Source organism: Thalassophryne amazonica, chromosome 3, assembly GCF_902500255.1.
Source record: "Thalassophryne amazonica chromosome 3, fThaAma1.1, whole genome shotgun sequence".
Lineage (NCBI taxonomy): Eukaryota > Metazoa > Chordata > Actinopteri > Batrachoidiformes > Batrachoididae > Thalassophryne > Thalassophryne amazonica.
Genome location: NC_047105.1, coordinates 5,947,149 through 5,970,010, shown reverse-complemented (window position 1 = coordinate 5,970,010; position 22,862 = coordinate 5,947,149). Strand labels below are relative to the sequence as shown.

Here is a 22,862-nt window from a genome sequence, read left to right as displayed (position 1 = left end):
GCGGTTTTCCGTCTTTTTGTAAATTCTTGCCGTCTAACAAGAAATGCAGGGCTGTGAAAAAATCTGTGGATCCGTGAAATTCCGCAGATTTCATCATGGGGGAAGGTGTTAGTGTTTTAGTCTGTAATCATGATTGTCACTGAGTTTTTAAAATGTCTATCGCAAAGTGTTCTTTTTTTAACGACATCGTGCAAGTTTTATAAGACTGCAGCAGTCCGCGGACACTCTGAGAAAAAAAGCCTGGCTGTTGCGACAGTTGTCGTAAAGTGAGACTGGTTGGTTGCTGCGGTGACGCTGTGTCTCTCCTGCATGTAGCTTAAGCTAAAGGTAGCATGTGGACATCTCAAACCTTTAGAGCGCTAAAGTTGTTAAAAGAAGACTTGTGCAGCATGTCTCTGTCACGGACCGACGTCGGAGAAGATGGCGAGAAAGACTGTTCGAAAAAGTCTGATGACAAGAATCCGTGGAATTTTCGCTGGCTTCATCAACACACCTGAAAGATAAAAGAAATGGGAAAAGTGAACTGTGCCCTCTCAGGAAACAGTAAGAATTTTTCTTTCTCTGGAAGATAAACATTGTGCTGTTCAAACAGGATTTTAGAAAAGATTATGTGACTTTTTTCATTAATCTAGACTTTCTTTCATTGGGAAAAAAGACTGGCTTTGAATGGATTTAGGCTGCATGAATTTACACAAGAATGTAAATGAGTTTTTATAGAGGGTTTTCATGTGACGTATCGATCACGTCATTTTGTGTCCCGCGGCCATTCTGGATTACGACGCAGTGGTTGCTGTGATACACTACGTGCATTTGGCAAACAATTGCAGAAGCTTCAACGTCAGCGGGAAGAAGCCTCATGGCACTGTGGCGCTGAGAGAGATCCACTGCTACCAGAATTTTATTTTATTCGGCAATAAAATTACATAAGAATACATAAAAATACTGCCGAGGTTAACACAAGAACGCTTCCAATACGGATGCTTATTTACATTGTGGTCCTCGAGCACCGAGCTGCTGATCCACAAGCTGCCCTTCTAGCGCCTGGTGAGAGAAATCGCTCAGGACTTCAAGACGACCTCCGCTTTCAGAGCTCCGCTGTGACACTCTGCAAGAGGCCGGCGAGGCTGACCTGGTCTGCAGCTTCCTAGTTCACAATATCAGTGTGACACTGTTGGCCAGTTTGTTACATCAACACTAAAGTCACTATCTGGTATAAGATACGGATCCACTGAACCAACTGCTACACATCTATCACGATAAATAGCTTTATCTTGAGGATCGTAATAACCGTACATTCTCTCCATTTTTCTATCATGCGCCAGGCTCCTTGTAATCCAGGATGGAGACAGCACCTGTCCTGCAGCAAATCGTCACGAGATTGAAAACCCTCTATTAATGTAGACGTTTTTCATGGGAAAAAAGACACTGTGGCTTTGAGTGGATTTACAGGAATTTACACAAGAATATGTGGCTTTTTTTACTATAAGGTATGTTAATCAAAGTATGTCAATCAATAAATAAATTTCTGTATAAAATAAAAAATAAATAAATTCAAGTTCAGATTCTTAGAGGTGCTTGGGCTGAGACTTAGATGGATAATTTAAACAAATTTAACATTTTATTGTTGTGCATTATTGAATGAATAATAGTAATCGAGTGGCTTCAGTATTATGGTATGATATTATGATATGATATATCTCTTTACCTAGTCTGAAAGCAGTTATAAAGTTATTTATAACATTTTAGTTGAGAGTTATGATTTTTAAGTCAATCAATCAATCAATCAATTTTTTTATATAGCGCCAAATCACAACGAACAGTTGCCCCAAGGCGCTTTATATTGTAAGGCAAGGCCATACAATAATTATGTAAAACCCCAACGGTCAAAACGACCCCCTGTGAGCAAGCACTTGGCTACAGTGGGAAGGAAAAACTCCCTTTTAACAGGAAGAAACCTCCAGCAGAACCAGGCTCAGGGAGGGGCAGTCTTCTGCTGGGACTGGTTGGGGCTGAGGGAGAGAACCAGGAAAAAGACATGCTGTGGAGGGGAGCAGAGATCGATCACTAATGATTAAATGCAGAGTGGTGCATACAGAGCAAAAAGAGAAAGAAACAGTGCATCATGGGAACCCCCCAGCAGTCTACGTCTATAGCAGCATAACTAAGGGATGGTTCAGGGTCACCTGATCCAGCCCTAACTATAAGCTTTAGCAAAAAGGAAAGTTTTAAGCCTAATCTTAAAAGTAGAGAGGGTGTCTGTCTCCCTGATCTGAATTGGGAGCTGGTTCCACAGGAGAGGAGCCTGAAAGCTGAAAGCTCTGCCTCCCATTCTACTCTTACAAACCCTAGGAACTACAAGTAAGCCTGCAGTCTGAGAGCGAAGCGCTCTATTGGGGTGATATGGTTCTACGAGGTCCCTAAGATAAGATGGGACCTGATTATTCAAAACCTTATAAGTAAGAAGAAGAATTTTAAATTCTATTCTAGAATTAACAGGAAGCCAATGAAGAGAGGCCAATATGGGTGAGATATGCTCTCTCCTTCTAGTCCCCGTCAGTACTCTAGCTGCAGCATTTTGAATTAACTGAAGGCTTTTTAGGGAACTTTTAGGACAACCTGATAATAATGAATTACAATAGTCCAGCCTAGAGGAAATAAATGCATGAATTAGTTTTTCAGCATCACTCTGAGACAAGACCTTTCTGATTTTAGAGATATTGCGTAAATGCAAAAAAGCAGTCCTACATATTTGTTTAATATGCGCTTTGAATGACATATCCTGATCAAAAATGACTCCAAGATTTCTCACAGTATTACTAGAGGTCAGGGTAATGCCATCCAGAGTAAGGATCTGGTTAGACACCATGTTTCTAAGATTTGTGGGGCCAAGTACAATAACTTCAGTTTTATCTGAGTTTAAAAGCAGGAAATTGGAGGTCATCCATGTCTTTATGTCTGTAAGACAATCCTGCAGTTTAGCTAATTGGTGTGTGTCCTCTGGCTTCATGGATAGATAAAGCTGGGTATCATCTGCGTAACAATGAAAATTTAAGCAACACCATCTAATAATACTGCCTAAGCATGTATAAAGTGAATAAAATTGGTCCTAGCACAGAACCTTGTGGAACTCCATAATTAACTTTAGTCTGTGAAGAAGATTCCCCATTTACATCAGCTTTCAGGCTCCTCTCCTGTGGAACCAGCTCCCAATTCAGATCAGGGAGACAGACACCCTCTCTACTTTTAAGATTAGGCTTAAAACTTTCCTTTTTGCTAAAGCTTATAGTTAGGGCTGGATCAGGTGACCCTGAACCATCCCTTAGTTATGCTGCTATAGACGTAGACTGCTGGGGGGTTCCCATGATGCACTGTTTCTTTTTCTTTTTGCTCTGTATGCACCACTCTGCATTTAATCATTAGTGATCGATCTCTGCTCCCCTCCACAGCATGTCTTTTTCCTGGTTCTCTCCCTCAGCCCCAACCAGTCCCAGCAGAAGACTGCCCCTCCCTGAGCCTGGTTCTGCTGGAGGTTTCTTCCTGTTAAAAGGGAGTTTTTCCTTCCCACTGTAGCCAAGTGCTTGCTCACAGGGGGTCGTTTTGACCGTTGGGGTTTTACATAATTATTGTATGGCCTTGCCTTACAATATAAAGCGCCTTGGGGCAACTGTTTGTTGTGATTTGGCGCTATATAAAAAAAATTGATTGATTGATTGATTTACATGAACAAATTGTAATCTATTAGACAAATATGATTCAAACCACCGCAGCGCAGTGCCTTTAATACCTATGGCATGCTCTAATCTCTGTAATAAAATTTTATGGTCAACAGTATCAAAAGCAGCACTGAGGTCTAACAGAACAAGCACAGAGATGAGTCCACTGTCCGAGGCCATAAGAAGATCATTTGTAACCTTCACTAATGCTGTTTCTGTACTATGATGAATTCTAAAACCTGACTGAAACTCTTCAAATAGACCATTCCTCTGTAGATGATCAGTTAGCTGTTTTACAACTACCCTTTCAAGAATTTTTGAGAGAAAAGGAAGGTTGGAGATTGGCCTATAATTAGCTAAGATAGCTGGGTCAAGTGATGGCTTTTTAAGTAATGGTTTAATTACTGCCACCTTAAAAGCCTGTGGTACATAGCCAACTAACAAAGATAGATTGATCATATTTAAGATCGAAGCATTAAATAATGGTAGGGCTTCCTTGAGCAGCCTGGTAGGAATGGGGTCTAATAAACATGTTGATGGTTTGGATGAAGTAACTAATGAAAATAACTCAGACAGAACAATCGGAGAGAAAGAGTCTAACCAAATACCGGCATCACTGAAAGCAGCCAAAGATAACGATATGTCTTTGGGATGGTTATGAGTAATTTTTTCTCTAATAGTTAAAATTTTGTTAGCAAAGAAAGTCATGAAGTCATTACTAGTTAAAGTTAATGGAATACTCAGCTCAATAGAGCTCTGACTCTTTGTCAGCCTAGCTACAGTGCTGAAAAGAAACCTGGGGTTGTTCTTATTTTCTTCAATTAGTGATGAGTAGAAAGATGTCCTAGCTTTACGGAGGGCTTTTTTATAGAGCAACAGACTCTAATTGCCTAGTCTTTGAGCCCAATCACAAACAAACTAAAGTTTTCATGAAGATGTAGCAATATTTGTAAACTGCTGTGTTGTTATATTGTGTACATGCTCCTACAGGATGCACAACATGCATTCAAAAGCCACATGTTGTGCCATACTGCATGAGATCACAAGAGAAATTTAACAGCTGTTTCAGGTCCAAATTTAGTCCAAAGAATGCACCACAGGGCAGTTGTATTCTCAATTTTTTTGGGGGGGGCAAAAAAAAAACGATTATCGCTGATTTTTTTTTTTTTTTTTTTTTTTCCCCCCTTCTTCATCGCAGGCTGTGGCTACAGAGTGAAATATTCAAATATGAAGCCTGAAGAAGCTTCGCTGGTGGTTTTATCGGGTAAACGTGGCCTTTGTGTGTTTGCAGGAGCAGACGGCCGGCAGCGTCAGCAGTCTGGAGGGCTTCAGTCCCAGCTCCCACAGCGGGGAGACCAACCACCGCGGACCAGGCAGAGCAGGAGGAGCGCTGGTGAGGAGAGAAGAGGAGGAGCAGTGGGACATCCCCTGGGTCCTCATCCCCATTACAGGTCCGTCTGAACCCACAGTTAAAAAAAAAAAAAAAAAAGAAAAATAATTACTTCCCCACTACTGGGAAGTAATTTCTCCAGATACGTATCGTGATGTATTTTAGAACAAAGAACAAAATGTATTTGATGATCATGTGAGAGAGGGTTCGCAGCCACGCAGAGAGCTGTGATCTAAAGTCTTTGGTTCGTCACACCCAGAGATATGTGTGTGAAACATCTCACCATATGACAGCGCAGGCAGCAAGCAGCATGTAGTTAATAATCACCAGCCTGGAATAAAGCCCCGCCTCGTTCAGGCGCCGGGTCTGAGCACGGTTTGAAAAAAATAACCACCAGGGAGTTTAATCAAGGAAATACAACCAGTTTAAATGAGCTCCTCCCTCTGCATCTTCCTCTGTCTCACCAACCACCTGCATGTCCTCCCTCAGCACATTCATAAACCTCATCTTTGTCCTCCCTCTTCTCCTCCTGCCTGGTGGCTCCATCCTCAGCATCCTTCTCCCTATATACCCCGGGTCCCTTCTCTGTATGTGTCCAAACCATCTCAATCTTGCTTCTCTGACTTTGTCTCCAAACCGTCCCACCTGAGCTGTCCCTCTGATATGTTCATTCCTTATCCTGTCCATTCTCATCACTCCCAAGGAGAAACACCTTCAGCTCCGCCTCCTGTCTTTTTGTGTCACTGTCTCTAAACCATCCAACATAGCTGGTCTCACTACTGTCTTGTCAACTTTCCACCTTCACTCTTGCTGATATTCTTCACCCATAAATCCCTCCTGCCACCTTTCTCCACCCTGCCTGCACTCTCTTCTTCACCTCTTTACCACACTCTCCATTACTTTGGACTGTTGACCCCAAAAATTTGAACTTATCTGCTTTCACCACTTCTACTCCTTGTAACTGCACTATTCCACTGGGCTCCCTCTCATTCATTCTTGCTCCGACTGACTTTCATTCCCCTGCTCTCCAGAGCATATCTCCACCTCTCCAGGCCAGACTCACCACAGATCACAGTGTCATCTGCAAACATCATAGTTCAAAGACATCATTAAAAGCCCAAAATTACCATGATGGGTGTATGTAAATGTCCAACCACAACTCTGTATATATTATTTGAAAAATAATGCAAATAAAAACATGTTGATTACACACGGGTAACTCATAACCTCTGTTAGTTCTGAAGGAACAGAACCAGAATAAATGGACCATGTGGATGAGAGTGATGCAGGCCTGGCCACAACACATGACTGTTTAATTTTGAGCTTTTCCTGCAGGTCTGCGTTCAGAGCGATACACCCTGAGAGACCAAAACCTCCCTGAAGACCCTCGCTTCCTGCACCTCACCATGGCAACGGATGCCACTGCAATCGCCACATCCCCCAGGAGGAGTCCCACTCCATCTCTCCAGCCCAGCAGTCCCCCTTCTCCCTCCCAGTGCCCTTCCCCTGAGCCAAGCCCCCCCACGTCCCCCTCCCGGTTCCTGTCTCCACAGCCCAGCCCCCCTCCCTCCCCCTCCCAGTGCCCGTCGCCTGAACCCAGCCCTCCCTCCCCCTCTCAGTGCCCATCGCCTGAACCCAGCCCTCCCCCTTCCCCGTCCCAATGTCCGTCCGCACAGCCCAGCCCCCCCACATCCTCGTCCCAGCGTCTGTCCCCGCAGCCCAACCCCCCACCCTCCCCCTCACAGTGCTTGTCCCCAGAGCAGAATGCGCTCAGCCCCTTTAGCAAAGACTGCGGCGGCACTAACGAGGACCAGTTGGTCTCCACAGCCCCCCAGGAGATCACAGGTAACACCAAGTCCCAGAGATCATTTGCACCTGCAGACACTTCTGACTTTGACAAACACTAATGAACCTTTCCCGTTGCAAACATACGTTGAGAGATGGTGTGGGCTCCCGCAGTTTACACCAGTGTTGCATCATTTGACACAAAATTCATTCTCGTTTGGTTGCGTCTTAACTATGATCAAATTAATGTTGATGATCTTTTATTGGGTTTCTGAGCTTGTTTCCTCCTTATGTCGTCTCTTTTTGTCTGTATTTCATAGCAAATTGTCTCAGATGCTCAAATAGGCCGTTAATTAAAAAAACGACTGTCTGACTAGTAGAGGGCAAAAAGTCCTTTGTTGTTTGGATGTGTGGTGTTACTCTTCTAAAACAGTCTGTCCCCTACAGGAGAGTCTCACAGCAGAGAGGAAGAAGAACAGAAAAATCAACCACCGTCAGTTTTTGCATCCGTCCCTCCTGTTGCGCCGCCTGCTGAGAGCAAGGAGCAGGACAGCGGAGATGAGGAGCCAGAGCTCGCAAAGGGCACGGAGGCCAGGTTTTTGCAGGAAGAATGTGGGTCAGAGGAACGACTACAAAACGAGGAAGGTGAGGCAGCGCCGGGCACAGAGGGGGTACACGAGACAGTTGGTCATGGAGAGAAAGAAGAGGACGTGTTTCCTGCTGCTCTCACCTCGCCTCCAGGGCCTCCTGTCAGAAATATCGACACTGTCGTGGATAAGCATCTCGGTGATTTCTGCTCCGAGGTACAGCACCTCCTGCAGGAGGAAAGTGTGCTCTACAGCTTTCCACAGACTCCTGCCGCTGCACCTCCGCTCAACATCATAACGCCATTCTCACAGTATGTGTCTTTTTACAACCCCTGTCCCCCTGTCCAGGACTACATTAGCTCTCTAAAAGATAATATGAACCACATGCTGATGGAGATGGACAACAGCTGGCCCGGGCTCGGTCCTGACGTGCACCCGCCGGACACAGACGCCACTCTGGCCTGCACCGTTAGTGAGTTTGTGGCCAGTATCAGAGCGGCTAACACTAAAACTGACACGGATGACCAGGTTTCAGTGACCTCTGGTGAATTCACAGCCCTTAGCACTGCTGAATCAGTCGCTCAAACTCTTGACATTTCTAAACGCGAAGAAATGTGGTTGTCAGACTCAAGGACTAATCAGTTTTCTGAGGCTCCAAGCAGCCACAGTCCCTCTGTCCCACTTCCTCATGTCACCCTAACGGCCTCCCCATCCATCTCTCAGTCATCCTTTCATTCAAAAACCATTTCCCACACTGCCATCGTTCATCCTCTGCCCTCCTGTGGGGCTGCCAGCGAGTCCCTGCAGTCACACTTGGTGCTGCAGCAGCCAAAAGACTTAGAACTCAACCGGTCCACTGCACAGAACATCACGCAAGATGACATCGCTGCCAAAGCGCTCCATTCTGCCACAGGTGGAGACAGCAGGGTCATCTTTCCAGAGACGAGCTGCGAGGGGCCTCACACCGGGCTTGTAGGTGTCACTCACCACTCTGTGGACTCTTCGCGCCCCACAGACACCTCCTGCATTTTGGCCAACCCGGTTTCCTGCTCGGTCTCTGTATCGGCACAGAGACTGAGTTCAGACCCCGTTCCCCCGGTCTCGGCCTTCAGCTCCCTGATCAGTCAGCTGCAGCCGGACGTGTTCAGCAGCCTGGAAGAGATCATGAAAGATGTCAAGAGGAACTTACTGCAGTTTTACCTCCACACCACAGAACCATGGGACCAAGTCTACGAGGACATTAAGGTAACCTCCATGGATGTTTTTTTATTGTTTTTATTTTTTCACATTGATATACTAAAAAGGTCACCCATGCTCAGCTTTTCATTATTGTGACTTCACTATTAATACGTGTTCAAACCATTGACTCAGAGATGTTGTGGTCATTTTTGGATACTTTTGGTTCTGCTCATCTCGTGCAGAGTTCCACCCACAGCACTGGAGACAGTCTGATTTTGGTCCAGGAGATAGGTGTCTTAACTGTAGCTCTGTCCACACATCTATTGTTTCAGATTAATTACCTGATGGCCATCAAATATGACCATCGGGTATTGCAAAGGCTTTGTGCCCGTCTCTGTTTTTCTGTGCTTGGCGTAACTCCAGTCCTATTAATGCCAGAGTCTTCAAATTCACAGGGAACATTCTTGGGACACAGACCTTGGACACATTCAAAGATGGCTAACGTTGATCTATTATAAAAGGTATATTAAGAGGTTAAAAAGTCACATTGTTTTTCTGTTCCTTTTTTTATATATATAATGAGTGGCGGGGCTGGCAGCCAATCAGAGTAGAGTGGCACTGTGACGTTAGTGGCTGGTCATTTATGTGTTTATACATGTTTCTCATATATTCTGTAAAAGCTAGTGAGAAATAGACTTTCAAAACTGAAAATGCTGTTTTTGTAACCGGATAATACCTCTGGAGTGATTTACAAGACATTTTGTCGGTGCCAGTGCGCACGCTCAAGTCCGCTAACTCAAAGCTAAATTCCGCTCTCAAGAGCTCATAAACATAAATATTGTTTATGATTGACTGGTTGAGGGGCTTTATTGAACATGTACAAATTGTAAGTAATGCAATAGGATTTTATTAATTGATGTAAACTGTATGGACTTTGCACTGGGATACCAATTAACAACTGCAAATTATAAAGAAGAAAATGCTCATATGGCAGAGTATCCTTTTTATTTATATTATCTAATATTATTTCATCTCCTATTTACAGTATTTTCAGGAATATGAGTCACTAGTTTGACTTTTTACTGAAGAAGACAAATATAACACAATGCTAAAATACCCTCAGCTCTATGAGCATGTAATCAATGAAAGAGTGTGTAGAAACAAATGTGACCTTTTGACCTCTTAAAATAGGTCAACGTTAGCCATCTTTGAACTGTCCAAGGTCTGTGTCCCAAGAATGCTCCCTGTGAATTTGAAGACTCTGGCAGTAAGAGGACTGGAGTTACGCCGAGCACGGACGGATGTATGTAAAAGCTTAGGTCTGCCCAATGGCTATATTTTGGCCTTAGGTAAAAATTACATTTCACACCATGAATTTTCATTACATTTGAAATGTTTTATATATGAAAAGGCGGAAACTTTGTAACTCAATTAAGCCTCGGTCCCACCGAGTGAAGAAGGAGCTACGTACCCTGTTTTTGTTGTTGTTTCGTGAGCTATCGTGACAGTATAGTGGCTCAGAGTGGCTCTTAGAGGCATTATCTTCAGTTAACGAGGCTCCTCTCTGAGCGTGGTGCTAATTTCAAGAAGTTCAAAATTTAGCAACAACAGCGTGGTGCAGTTTGTGTTCGAGTTATTGCGACAGCTTAGAGGCATTTGCGTGGTGATTACGAGTCTGCTAAAAGCCCATTATCCGTGCGCCTGGCAGTTACGCAGGACCTGAGAGGCTATGTTTGGAACGGCTCTCCTCTTGCACACAATTCCACCTGCTCTGTGTGCTGAGCTCTATATAAATAATGTAATCATTTTCTGCCAAACCTTGGATGCTGAAAACACCTCTAATCACTTCTGGAATCACAGAGGACTGTTTCATCTGGACGCTTTTTTTTTTCCCTCTTTCCTGCTCCATGTGGAATATATTTTGAACAGCTTAATGCAACTATTTTTAATGTTTTTATAGCTTGATAACATCATGCTACACAGCACTGCGTGGCTCATATGTGGCTCATACGTGGGTTAGCATGGCTGATACGAGCCATTCGAGGCTCTAATGACCTGTCAGTCGTGGCTTCTATGTGGCACGTGCGGGGTATAGAGAGGCACCTTAGTAGTGGATACGTGTTAAGATGAAAACATGGGTCATTCTTTGAATAATCACTCCACACCCATGCGTGGCTCCTTCTTCATCCTTCATTATTCAGTGGGACCCAGGCTTTACATTCAGCAGACGTTAACCTCGGGTCACAGTTAAAGCGTTTGTTATGCAAGCGTTCATGACGGCGTCACTACTTTTCCTCATGTCAGGCTCCAGAGATAAAATACAGTTCACAGTCATGCTCATTATAATCAAATAAATGCATCCCTTCAGCTGCTCCCTCATTTTCACTCTGGGTTGCCACAACAGAGCCGAGGTGCATCCACAAGTTGGTTTGGCAAGGTTTACACCGGATGCCCTACGTGACCCAACTCCACATTACATGGAGAAATGTGGCAGGCGTGGGGTTTGAACTGGGGACCTTATGCACTGAAACGAAATGCACGAACCACTTGGTCACCCCCACCCCCCATCAAACAGAAAAGTGTCCTTTTGAATGACACAAACAATCGATTCAATGAAGGTCTGTTCCCATGTGGCGCTGCAGCGCACAGCAGATGCACACAATGGAAACATGTCACAGTGAGCTGATTTAAATTTCAATTTTTCAATTTATTTTCATTTATATAGCGCCAAATCACAACAAAATTGCCTCAAGGTGCTTCACACAAGTAAGGTCTAACCTTACTAACCTCCAGAGCAGCAGTGGTAAGGAAAAACTCCCTCTGAAGAAGAAACCTCAAGCAGACCAGACTCAAAGGGGTGACCCTCTGCTTGGGCCATGATACAGAAACAAATTACAAAACAATTCACAAAACAAACATACAGGAAATGTTGCCGGTGCACAGGACAGGAGGGTTTCAGAAACAGACACCACGCCCATCTCTGGATGGAGCCGCACCTCAAACAGAGAGAAAAGAAAAAAACAGAATCAGGCATCAGAAAGACAAGAAATACGAGGTCTGTCCATAAAGTATCGTACCTTTTTATTTTTTTTTAAACTATATGGATTTGATTGATATGTTTTCACGTCAGACAAGCTTGAACCCTCGTGCGCATGCGTGAGTTTTTCCACGCCTGTCGGTGACGTCATTCGCATGTGAGCACGCCTTGTGGAAGGAGTGGTCCCGCCCCGTCGTCAGATTTTCATTGTCTGGAAATGGCGGAATGATTTGGGGTTTTTTCCATCAGAATTTTTTCAGAAGCTGTTAGAGACTGGCAGCTGGAAACTATTCGAAAAATGTATCTGGCTTTCGATGAAAATTTTACGGGCTTCACAGAGAATAAGGTCTGGTAGTACAGCTTTATGGACCCCTTTAAGGATGCTCAGCGCGCCGCGCTCCGAGCTGCGACGACACTGCACAAGCCACCGGACCATTTCTGAGCTGATGGCTCTGTGGATACGAGACCGTCGTGTGCTCTTTCTCTGGTTATCACAAGAGCTGGACATCAGCCATTTTCCATCAGATTTCACTTTTAACAAGACATTTCGTCATGGAAAGCCGCGCGGAGGCTTCGCACGTCACGACCGATTCGCTTTGGAAGGGAGACAAAGGAACACCTCTGTTTCGGCGTGTCAGAGGACAAGTTTGGACATGTCCAGCTCTCCACAATTTCACTGATACTTACTGGACTGGTAAGCATTGCAAGCCGAGATAGACATGTCCAAACTTGTCCTCTGACACGTCGAAACGGAGGTGTTCCTTTGTCTCCCTTCCAAAGCGAATCGGTCGTGACGCGCGAAGCCTCCGCGCGGCTTTCCATGACAAAATCTCTTGTTAAAAGTGAAATCTGCCGGAAAATGGCTCATGTCCAGCTCTTGTGATAACCAGAGAACGCGCACACAACGGTCTCGTATCCACAGAGCCATCAGCTCAGAAATGGTCCGGTGGCTTGTGCCGTGTCGTCGCAGCTCGGAGCGCGGCACGCTGAGCGTCCGTAAAGGGGTCCTTAAAGCTGTACTACCAGACCTTATTCTCTGTGAAGCCTGTAAAATTTTCACCGAAAGCCAGATACATTTTTCGAATAGTTTCCAGCTGCCAGTCTCTAACAGCTTCTGAAAAAATTCTGATGGAAGAAAACCCCAAATCATTCCGCCATTTCCAGACAATGAAAATCCGACGACGGGGCGGGACCACTCCTTCCACAAGGCATGCTCACAGGTGAATGACGTCACCGACAGGCGTGGAAAAACTCACGCATGCGCACAAGGGTTCAAGCTTGTCTGACGTGAAAACATATGAATCAAATCCATATAGTTTAAAAAAATAAATAAAAAGGTACGATACTTTATGGACAGACCTCGTACAGTATAATTTGTCAGCATTAAGAAACAAGAAAAACAGAAGAAATACTAAGGTGATTGCCGGCCACTAGCCCTAAACTTCACTAAAAGAACCAGAGTTTAGGTAAAGTTGAGGCCGCGGCACGCTCTGTTTACTAATAAAATGAATTTAAAAGAGTAAAAAGCGTAAAACTATACTATGCCAGTATGCTAGCCATACGAAAGGGAAAATAAGTGCGTCTTAAGTCTTGACTTGAAAGTCTCCACAGAATCTGACTGTTTTATTGATGAATAGGGGCACGATAAGAGAAAGCTCTGTGACCCGCAGACTTTTTATTCACCCTAGGGACACAAAGTAGTCCTGCACCCTGAGAACACAAAGCCCGGGCCGGTACGTAGGGTTTATTTAGGTCAGCTAGGCAGGGAGGTGCCAGTCCGTGAACAATTTTATAGACTAGTAGCAGAACCTTAGTGAGCTAAGGTGGGCTCACCTTTTTGTTGGTCCTCTTTCAGTCACTTGAGGAAATGTTCCTCATAGAAAACTAATCCACAAGAAGTCCACAAACATAAGTTCCAAGTGGGCTCAAAAGATTTGACCCACGTGTGACCATCCGTGCTTAATTATTAAATGAAGAAGCAGAAAATTCCCAAATAGCTGACTTCATGCTCCGGAGACTCAAATAAAATCCAGTCCATCATCCGATCACCATATGGATTTGTGCCAAACACTAAGGCTGATACAGTGCATCCAGAAATTTTTCACAGCCCTGCATGTTTTCTACATTATATGTTACAGCCTTATTCCAAAATGGCTGAAATTAATTTTATTCCTCAAAATTCTACAAATGATACCCCATAATGACAATATGAAAGAGTTTTTTTTTTTTTTTTTTTTAGATTTTTCAAACCTAAATAATCACACGTTGCACAATTGAGCTCACGTGCATCCTGTTTCCACTGATCAGCTTTGAGATGTTTCTGAGATTTCATTGGAGTCCATCTGGGGTAAATTAAGTTGATTGGACATGATTTGGAAAGACACACGCCTGTCTACATATAAGGTCCCACAGTTGACAATCAGAGCACAAATCAAGCATGAAGTCAAAGGAATTGTCTGTAGACCTCAGACAGGATTGTCTGGAGGCACAAATCTGGGGAAGGGTACAGAAACATTTCTGTTGCTTTGAAGGTCCCAATGAGCACAGTGGCCTCCATCTGTAAATGGAAGAAGGTCAGATCCATCAGACGTCTTCTTGGAGCTGGTCGCCTGTCTAAACTGAGTGATGGGGGGCCTTACGTTAGGGAGGTGACCAAGAACCAGATGGTCACTCTATCAGAGCTCCAGCATTCCTCTGTGGAGTGAGGAGAACCTTCCAGAAGAACAGCCATCTCTGCAGCAGTCCACCAATCAGGTCTGTATGGTAGAGTGTCCAGACTGAAGCCACTCCTTAGTAAAAGGCACATGGCAGCCCACCTGGATTTTGCTCTGAGGCACCTGAAGGACTCTCAGACCAGGAGTAACAAAATTCTTTGGTCTGATGAAACAAAGACTAAACTCTTTGGTGTGAATGTCAGGCGTCATGTTTGGAGGAAACCAGGCACCATCCCTACAGTGAAGCATGGTGGTGGCAGCATCATGCTGTGGGGATGTTTTTCAGTAGCAGACTAGTCAGGATTGAGGGAAAGATGAATGCAGCAACGTATAGAGACATCCTGGATGAAAACCTGCTCCAGAGCGCTCTTGACCTCAGTCTGGGGTGACAGTTCATCTTTCAGCAGGATGATGACCCTAAACAGACAGCCAAGATATCAAAGGAGTGGCTTCAGGACAACTCTGTGAATGTCCTTGAGTGGCCCAGTCAGAGCCCAGACCTGAATCTGACTGAACATCTCTGGAGAGATCTGAACATGTCTGTGCACCGACGGTCCTCATCCAACCTGATGGAGCTTGAGAGGTGCTACAAAGAGGAATGGACCAGACTGCCCAGAGATAGGTGCACCAAGCTTGTGACATCATATTCAAGCAGACTTGAGGCTGTAACTGCTGCCAAAGGTGCATCAACAAAGTATTGAACAAAAGGTGTGAATACTTATGTATGAGTGATTTCTTAGTTGTTGCTGTTGTTGTTGATGTTTTTAATAAATTTGCAAAACTGTCAAAAAAAAACAAACACTTTTTTATGTTGTCATTATAGGGTGTTGTGAGTAAAAGTTTGAGGGGAAAATTTTATTTTAACCATTTTCTAATAAGGTTGTAACAAGAAAATGTGAAAAAAGTGAAGTGCTGTGAATACATTCTGGGGGTACCGTATACTAACCTATCTTCTTAAACAGGAAGCGAAAGTCCAGTTGCGGGAAGAAAAAACTGCCATTCTTTCTTCTGAAGAAATGTGTGTTTTTAATTGGAAGACCACATTTTTGAATAGTTTTTATTGTTAAGTATTGTTATTTATGTATTTTTGTCATTGCATAATGTGTTGCTGTAGGCGTACCTGTTGAAGCAGGGGAACCTGGAAACACAGAACCCGTTGACATTTCTGAACCAAGAAAGGTCCAACAGCAGACTGCTGGTCATCATTAAGAACAAAGACATCTCTGGACACATTCACGAGGTGCTGATGCCGTCTGATTAGTTTACTGCATATTTGCAGCTTGTAGGGCTGAGCAGTACAGCCAAATAATAATAATAACATACAAATAATGAATGTTTATGAGTTCAGTGGAACAAATATTTCATGAGGTGAAAACTGGAACAAACCATTCAACGAGGTGAAGCAGAGTTAAATGGTTTGTTCCAGCTTTCACTGAATTAAATATTTGTTCCATTGAAAGAATGTAAAAATGTTTTTGTTTTATATAATGGCTAAAATAGATCCTTGTCATTTGATATTTTATTAATTTATAAACAACAAAAAAGAGACTTGCATTTTGGTGTTCCTTTGTAATGTGTAGTACAGTGGTGCTGTGCAGTGACTTCGGACTTCCATTAAAAAAAAAATTAAAGACTTTGTGTAGTTCCTCAGTCCAGCCAAAAATCACATCAGCGTTTCATGTGAACAGGTCTTCATGCATCCAGACGGCTTACAGCGGAGTGTGTGTGAGTGAGTGAGTGAGAGAATTAGCAGCATCAGTTAGCTCAATCAAATTATGTTTCTGGAGAGTCGTTGTCCCCCGCGCATACACACACACACACACAACCTGGTCGGCAGTTGTACGTGCATGTACTACCAAAAAAAAAAACTGTCCTCAGTGCAGCGAAAAAAATCTCGTCAGAAATGAGTCCAGCTTTTCTTTCTCCCTGCCAACAGCTTCCAGTCAGTGTGTGTGTGTGTGTGTGTGTGTGTGTGTGTGCGCGCGCGCAGAGTGCAATGGTACCTAACGTATGGAACCAAATTTGCACTCTGAATGGAACCAAGCTGCACTCTAAATGCAATGCAACACAAATGGGATGAATTAATCCATGTCATGTGACATGCAAAGCACCAATCAAATGACAAGAATCCACTCAGCTGTGTGTGTATGTATATGTATATACAGTAGTGTTCAGAATAATAGTAGTGCTATGTGACTAAAAAGATTATTCCAGGTTTTGAATATATTTCTTATTGTTACATTCAAAGGATTCAAGGATTCAAAAGAATTTTATTGTCATATGCACATAGTAACATGTTCCCTGCACAATGAAATGTGTTTACTGCATTTTACCCATCCTAATTGCCAGTTAGGAGCAGAGGTTGCCTTTATGGCGCCTGGGGACCAGCTCCAGATGTACATCCCTGCCTTAGGTCACGAGCAGGGCTGAGCAAACCTTGACTGGCCTCATGACACACTTAACAAACAACAACACACATAACACACACAACACATAAGCCGGCCCGGTACATGAACACATATAAAAGCACACACAAGGTAAAAATTGGGAAGAAAAACCTCCAGTGCTGCTGCGTTGAACCACGCAGCAGCCCTGAAGAAAAAAAAACCCATCGCACAGATAAACAATGACAATCACACAAAAAACAGACGACAGCCGAGACTTGAATGTGTCCAGTGTTCAGACAGACAACCCGGAAGGCCGCCCTTGGCGCCATGAACAGCCTTATCTGTCCATCCTGGGGGGGAGGGGGGCTCCCAGTCCTGAATCAGTCCAACAGAGTGTCAAGGTCCCATCTCAGGACTGGGAGGAGACTGAGAGGCAGGGAAGACAGGGAAGTGAGGCAACAGAGGTGTTCTTCGGAGGAGGATTTTATCCCAGCAGCCTTGGAGAGCAGCTGGTGTTTGGGAACCAAATAGATATCCAGATTAGCAGAGGCCTGAAAGATTCCACTGTCTGAAACAGAGTGGCTTCCAATACATCTGAATAGAGAAGAGGAGATGTGGTCATTACTGACGATCAAAGCGGTTTTCCAGTGCAGCCATTCTCCCCGTGATGGATTCCAACATGCGGTTAACACCCGCCGACTGAGCTGACACTGCCCTTCCAATCGAATCAATCATGTGAGGCAGCCTGGACGGGCCAATTAGTGCCACTTCCACCTTCTTAATTTTCCGGTAAACCAGTGCTATGGCCGCTCCACACAGCAGAAACCTGGTCACCACAGCTCCAAATAAATAGACATCTTCAACGTCCTCCACAGACAACATGTACAGGCACATGACTTGCCACCTCTTCCAACTATCCATCACGTACCCCGCCACACGTGTCCTGGCAGGACAGGTCGGGTCCTCCGCTCCCGAGTGTCTTGTAGAAAAAATAGTGTCAATTGCGCTCAGAGACCACTTGATCAGATCCATTTTTGCCGTTTTCCAGAAGAGCAGAGCTGGCAGCCTCACAGACAAACACGCTACAGAAGCAGGAAAGGTAAGGAGGGAGGAGGGAGGAAAAATTTGTCCGTCTCGACAGAGAGCAGAAGCCAGTAGATTCAGTAGATTCTCACAAATCCAACAAGACCAAGCATTCATGATATGCACACTCTTAAGGCTATGAAATTGGGCTATTAGTTAAAAAAAAAAGTAGAAAAGGGGGTGTTCACAATAATAGTAGTGTGGCATTCAGTCAGTGAGTTTGTCAGTTTTGTGGAACAAACAGGTGTGAATCAGGTGTCCCCTATTTAAGGATGAAACCAGCACCTGTTGAACATGCTTTTCTCTTTGAAAGCCTGAGGAAAATGGGACGTTCAAGACATTGTTCAGAAGAACAGCGTAGTTTGATTAAAAAGTTGATTGCAGACTTATACGCAGGTGCAAAAAATTATAGGCTGTTCATCTACAATGATCTCCAATGCTTTAAAATGGACAAAAAACCAGAGATGCGTGGAAGAAAACGGAAAACAGCCATCAAAATGGATAGAAGAATAACCAGAATGGCAAAGGCTCACCCATTGATCAGCTCCAGGATGATCAAAGACAGTCTGGAGTTACCTGTAAGTGCTGTGACAGTTAGAAGGCGCCTGTGTGAAGCTAATTTATTTGGAAGAATCCCCTGCAAAGTCCCTCTGTTAAATAAAAGACGTGCAGAAGAGATTACAATTTGCCAAAGAACACATCAACTGGCCTAAAGAGAAATGGAGGAATATTTTGTGGACTGATGAGAGTAAAATTGTTCTTTTTGGGTTCAAGGGCCGCAGACAGTTTGTGAGACGACCCCCAAACTCTGAATTCAAGCCACAGTTAACAGTGAAGACAGTGAAGCATGGTGGTGCAAGCATCATGATATGGGAATGTTTCTCCTACTATGGTGTTGGGCCTATATATTGCATACCAGGTATCATGGATCAGTTTGGATATGTCAAAATACTTGAAGAGGTCATGTTGCCTTATGCTGAAGAGGACATGCCCTTGAAATGGGTGTTTCAACAAGACAATGACCCCAAGCACACTAGTAAACCAGCAAAATCCTGGTTCCAAACCAACAAAATTAATGCCTCGCAAATGTGAAGAAATCATGAAAAACTGTGGTTATACAACTAAATACTAGTTTAGTGATTCACGGGATTGCTAAAAAAGCAGTTTGAACATAATAGTTTTGAGTTTGTAGCGTCCACAGCAGATGCTACTATTATTGTGAACACTCCCTTTTCTACTTTTTTTACTAATAGCCCAATTTCATAGCCTTAAGAGTGTGCATATCATGAATGCTTGATCTTGTTGGATTTGTGAGAATCTACTGAATCTACTGGCACCTTGTTTCCCATGTAACAATAAGAAATATACTCAAAACCTGGATTAATCTTTTTAGTCACATAGCACTACTATTATTCAGAACACTACTGTGTGTGTGTGTGTGTGTGTGTGTGTGTGTGTGTGTGTGTGTGTGTGTGTGTGTGTGTGTGTGTGTGTGTGTGTGTGTGTGTGTGTGTGTGTGTGTGTGTGTGTGTGTGTGTGTGTGTGTGTGTGTAAAATCACCCCCTCCAAAAAAAAAAGCTTATGTTTATCACAATTTATACTTGATTATGCTACTACTTTGTACAGTATATTGACTGAAGCCTGATGAAATCAGGTGGTTTATTATTCGAACTGCAGAATACTTTAACAAAAAAATGTTAACATTTAAATGCACAAAATACTGTGCCTAACCTTAAAGCCCCTTTCACATTGGCGTATTCGTAGAGTTGCTCATTGTGGCGTATCGTCTACGCTGAGTTGAGCAGTTCTATGCCCACTTTTAGCAGCTCTACGTGGAGTTTTTGCTCCCTACGTAGCAGTATGTTGAGGGCTACGCACGTAGGATGGAAGAAATTAAACATGTTTAATTTTCTTCGCCGTAGAGCGCTGGACACAGTTTTAAGCAGGTCTGCGCAGCACAGCGTTACAGCAAGCAAGTCTGTGCAACACTGCGCTTCTGTACACAACCAAAAACTGAGTGCGTCAGATGGAGAACATGATCACACAGCCCACAGCACCTGTGTGTTCAGAACAGGGAATCGAACCTCAACTCAGAAATCCAGAAACAGCAGCGCTCTCCCTCTGTGTGTGTCTGATCAAAGCTGTGACTTTAAAATAAAAGCGCACTTGCCGCATGTCGAAGCACTCATCAAACGCCCTGATCGTGGCAGTAATGCAACTGTAAAAACCTCATGATACAGTCCACTGTTTTCCAAGTGCAGTGATGTGTTCTGCACAGACGGCAGGAGTGAACTGGGTTTAAATAGCGGCAAGGTACACGCAATTGTGTGCACACATTAAAAAGCGAACACACTCAGCTGCAAGTATGAAACGAACACGGAAAAAGGCTGAGTATCCGCTCATTTCGGGCGTATTTAAATGAAACACAACTCTGCAATACACAGCTCTACAAATACGCCAGTGTGAAAGAGGCTTAACCCTAATGCCGTGCATTAAGGAAAAAGACCTTCAGTCCAAGCTGCTCCTGAAGTTTTTGCTTATTTAGAAAAATTTAAGGAAACTGTTTTTTTTAATATGCCATGTCATTTCCACTTAGTGTAGTTATGTAGTAGTAAAATTAGCTAAACTAAATCATTAATAGAATGATTCAGTTGTTAAATATCATTATAGTTAGTGTTATTATCTCTCCAGTATGTCTTTAAAATGTACTGTTAATGGACCTTCAGTCTCGGGGGTGCGTGGGGGGGTCCTCAAGTAAACATACATTCCTGTGTTTAAAAGCGTTAACTTATTGTAGCCACTTTGTATGTTTGTATGTTCTTAAAACTGTTGACGTTTCTGAGATGAGACCTGAAGTCTTCAGTCTCAACAGTGGTCATATTTGACTTCTTAATCTACATTCCCAATTCCAATGAAGTTTGGACGTTGTGTAAAATGTAAATGCAAATGTTTGCTCATTTTGAAATGGATGCTTGCAACACGTTTCAAAAAAGCTGGGACAGTGGTATGTTTACCATACTGAGAACTGAGGACACTAATTGTTGAAGTTTTGTAGGTGGAATTCTTTCCCATTCTTGCTTGATGTACGACTTCAGTTGTTCAACAGTCCGGGGTCTCCGTTGTATTTTGCGCTTCATAAAGCGCCACACATTTTCAATGGGCGACAGGTCTGGACTGCAGGCAGGCCAGTCTAATACCCGCCCTCTTTTACTACGAAGCCACACTGTTGTAACACGTGCAGAATGTGGCTTGACATTGTCTTGCTGAAATAAGCAGGGATGTCCCTGAAAAAGACGTTGCTTGGATGGCAGCATGTGTTGCTCCAAAATCTGGATGGACCTTTCAGCATTGATGGTGCCATCACAGATGTGTAAGTTGTCCATGCCATGGGCACTAACACACCCCCATACCATCACAGATGCTGGCTTTTGCACTTTGCGCTGGTAACAATCTGTATGGTCTTTTTCATCTTTTGTCCGGAGGACATGACGTCCATGATTTCCAAAAACAATTTGAAATGTGGACTCATCAGACCACAGCACACTTTTCCAGTTTGTGTCTGTCCATTTCAAATGGGCTCGGGCCCAGAGAAGGCGGCGGTGTTTCTGGATGTTGTTGATGTATGACTTTCACTTTGCATGGTAGAGTTTTAACTTGCACTTGTAGATGTAGCGACAAACTGTGTTAACTGACAATGGTTTTCTGAAGTGTTCCTGAGCCCACGCAGTAAGATCCTTTACACAATGATGTCGGCTTTTAATGCAGTGCCGCCTGAGGGATCGAAGGTCACAGGCATTCAGTGTTGGTTTTCAGCCTTGCTGCTTATGTGTAGAAAGTTCTCCAGATTCTCTGAATCTTCTGATTATATTATGGACTGTAGATGATGGAATCCCTAAATTCCTTGCAATTGAACATTGAGAAACATTGTTCTTAAACTGTTGGATTATTTTTTCACGCAGTTGTTCACAAAGTGATGATCCTCGCCCCATCTTTGCTTGTGAACAGCTGAGTCTTTTGGGGATGCTCCTTTATACCCAGTTATGACACTCACCTGTTTCCAATTAGGTGTTCTTTGAGCATTCATCAACTTTCCCAGTCTTTTGTGGCCCCTGTCCCAGCTTTTTGAAATGTGTTGCAGGCATCCATTTCAAAATGAGCAAATATTTGCACAAAAACAAAAAAGTCTATCAGTTTGAACATTAAATATCTTGTCTTTGTGGTGTTTTCAATTGAATATAGGTTGAAGAGGATTTGCAAATCATCGTATTGTTTTTATTTACATTTCACACAGTGTCCCAACTTCATTGGAATTGGTGTTGTATTGCACATTATCTGAGCATGCCATCGATATGCACACGGCTTGATGATGTTTTGAACATAGTGGACTTGTGGTGTGTACAAAATCTGCCATAGCACATCAGTAGCATAACTTCAGTGAGAGGAAAAAGGGAATTTTCACACATCTTCAAAATCCCACCGTGCTTAAAACATGACCGCGGCACGAAGGCGGTATGTGATTGTCATTATGGACACCCTCCTGGACCCTCCAAGGGTTTCCAGGGTGAGGACGTCCTGGGATGTAGACCTGTGAGAGCGGTGCAGTGGTTCTCTGTAAAATGTTCTGCTGCAAACCCACAAGTTTTTATTCACAAATAATCTCAAAGCTGCACAAATAATAATTGAAAAAAACAAACAGAATGCTCACTTTAACAGAACCAGTTATCTTTGTGACTTTTAAGAATGAATAATTAAACACCATAAACTGACCCGTCTACGTACACCTGCATTTCAGATCCCGGGCCTTGTGTCTCTGAAGCAACACCCCTCAGTGGTGTTTGTGGGAGTCGACAGTCTGGATGACTTCAGGAACAACAGCTACGATGAGCTCTTTGTTTCCGGCGGCTGCATTGTCTCCGATGAGCTGGTCCTCAGTCCAGACTTCATCACACACGGTAAATGAGGAACGTTATTTAACCATTGTAGTTAC

At 43.6% G+C, this 22,862-nt stretch overlaps 1 protein-coding gene across 1 annotated transcript in view; it reads left to right on the top strand.

Moving 5' to 3' along the window:
• The window catches only part of tasora (transcription activation suppressor a), a 186,615-nt gene that overhangs the window by 138,479 nt on the left and 25,274 nt on the right, over positions 1-22,862 (top strand). Inside the window, exons 19-23 of the mRNA XM_034165189.1 lie at positions 5,005-5,164; positions 6,439-6,948; positions 7,336-8,720; positions 15,520-15,645; positions 22,668-22,827. Coding sequence (XP_034021080.1) covers positions 5,005-5,164; positions 6,439-6,948; positions 7,336-8,720; positions 15,520-15,645; positions 22,668-22,827 — 2,341 coding nt within the window. The remainder of the gene's footprint in view (positions 1-5,004; positions 5,165-6,438; positions 6,949-7,335; positions 8,721-15,519; positions 15,646-22,667; positions 22,828-22,862) is intronic.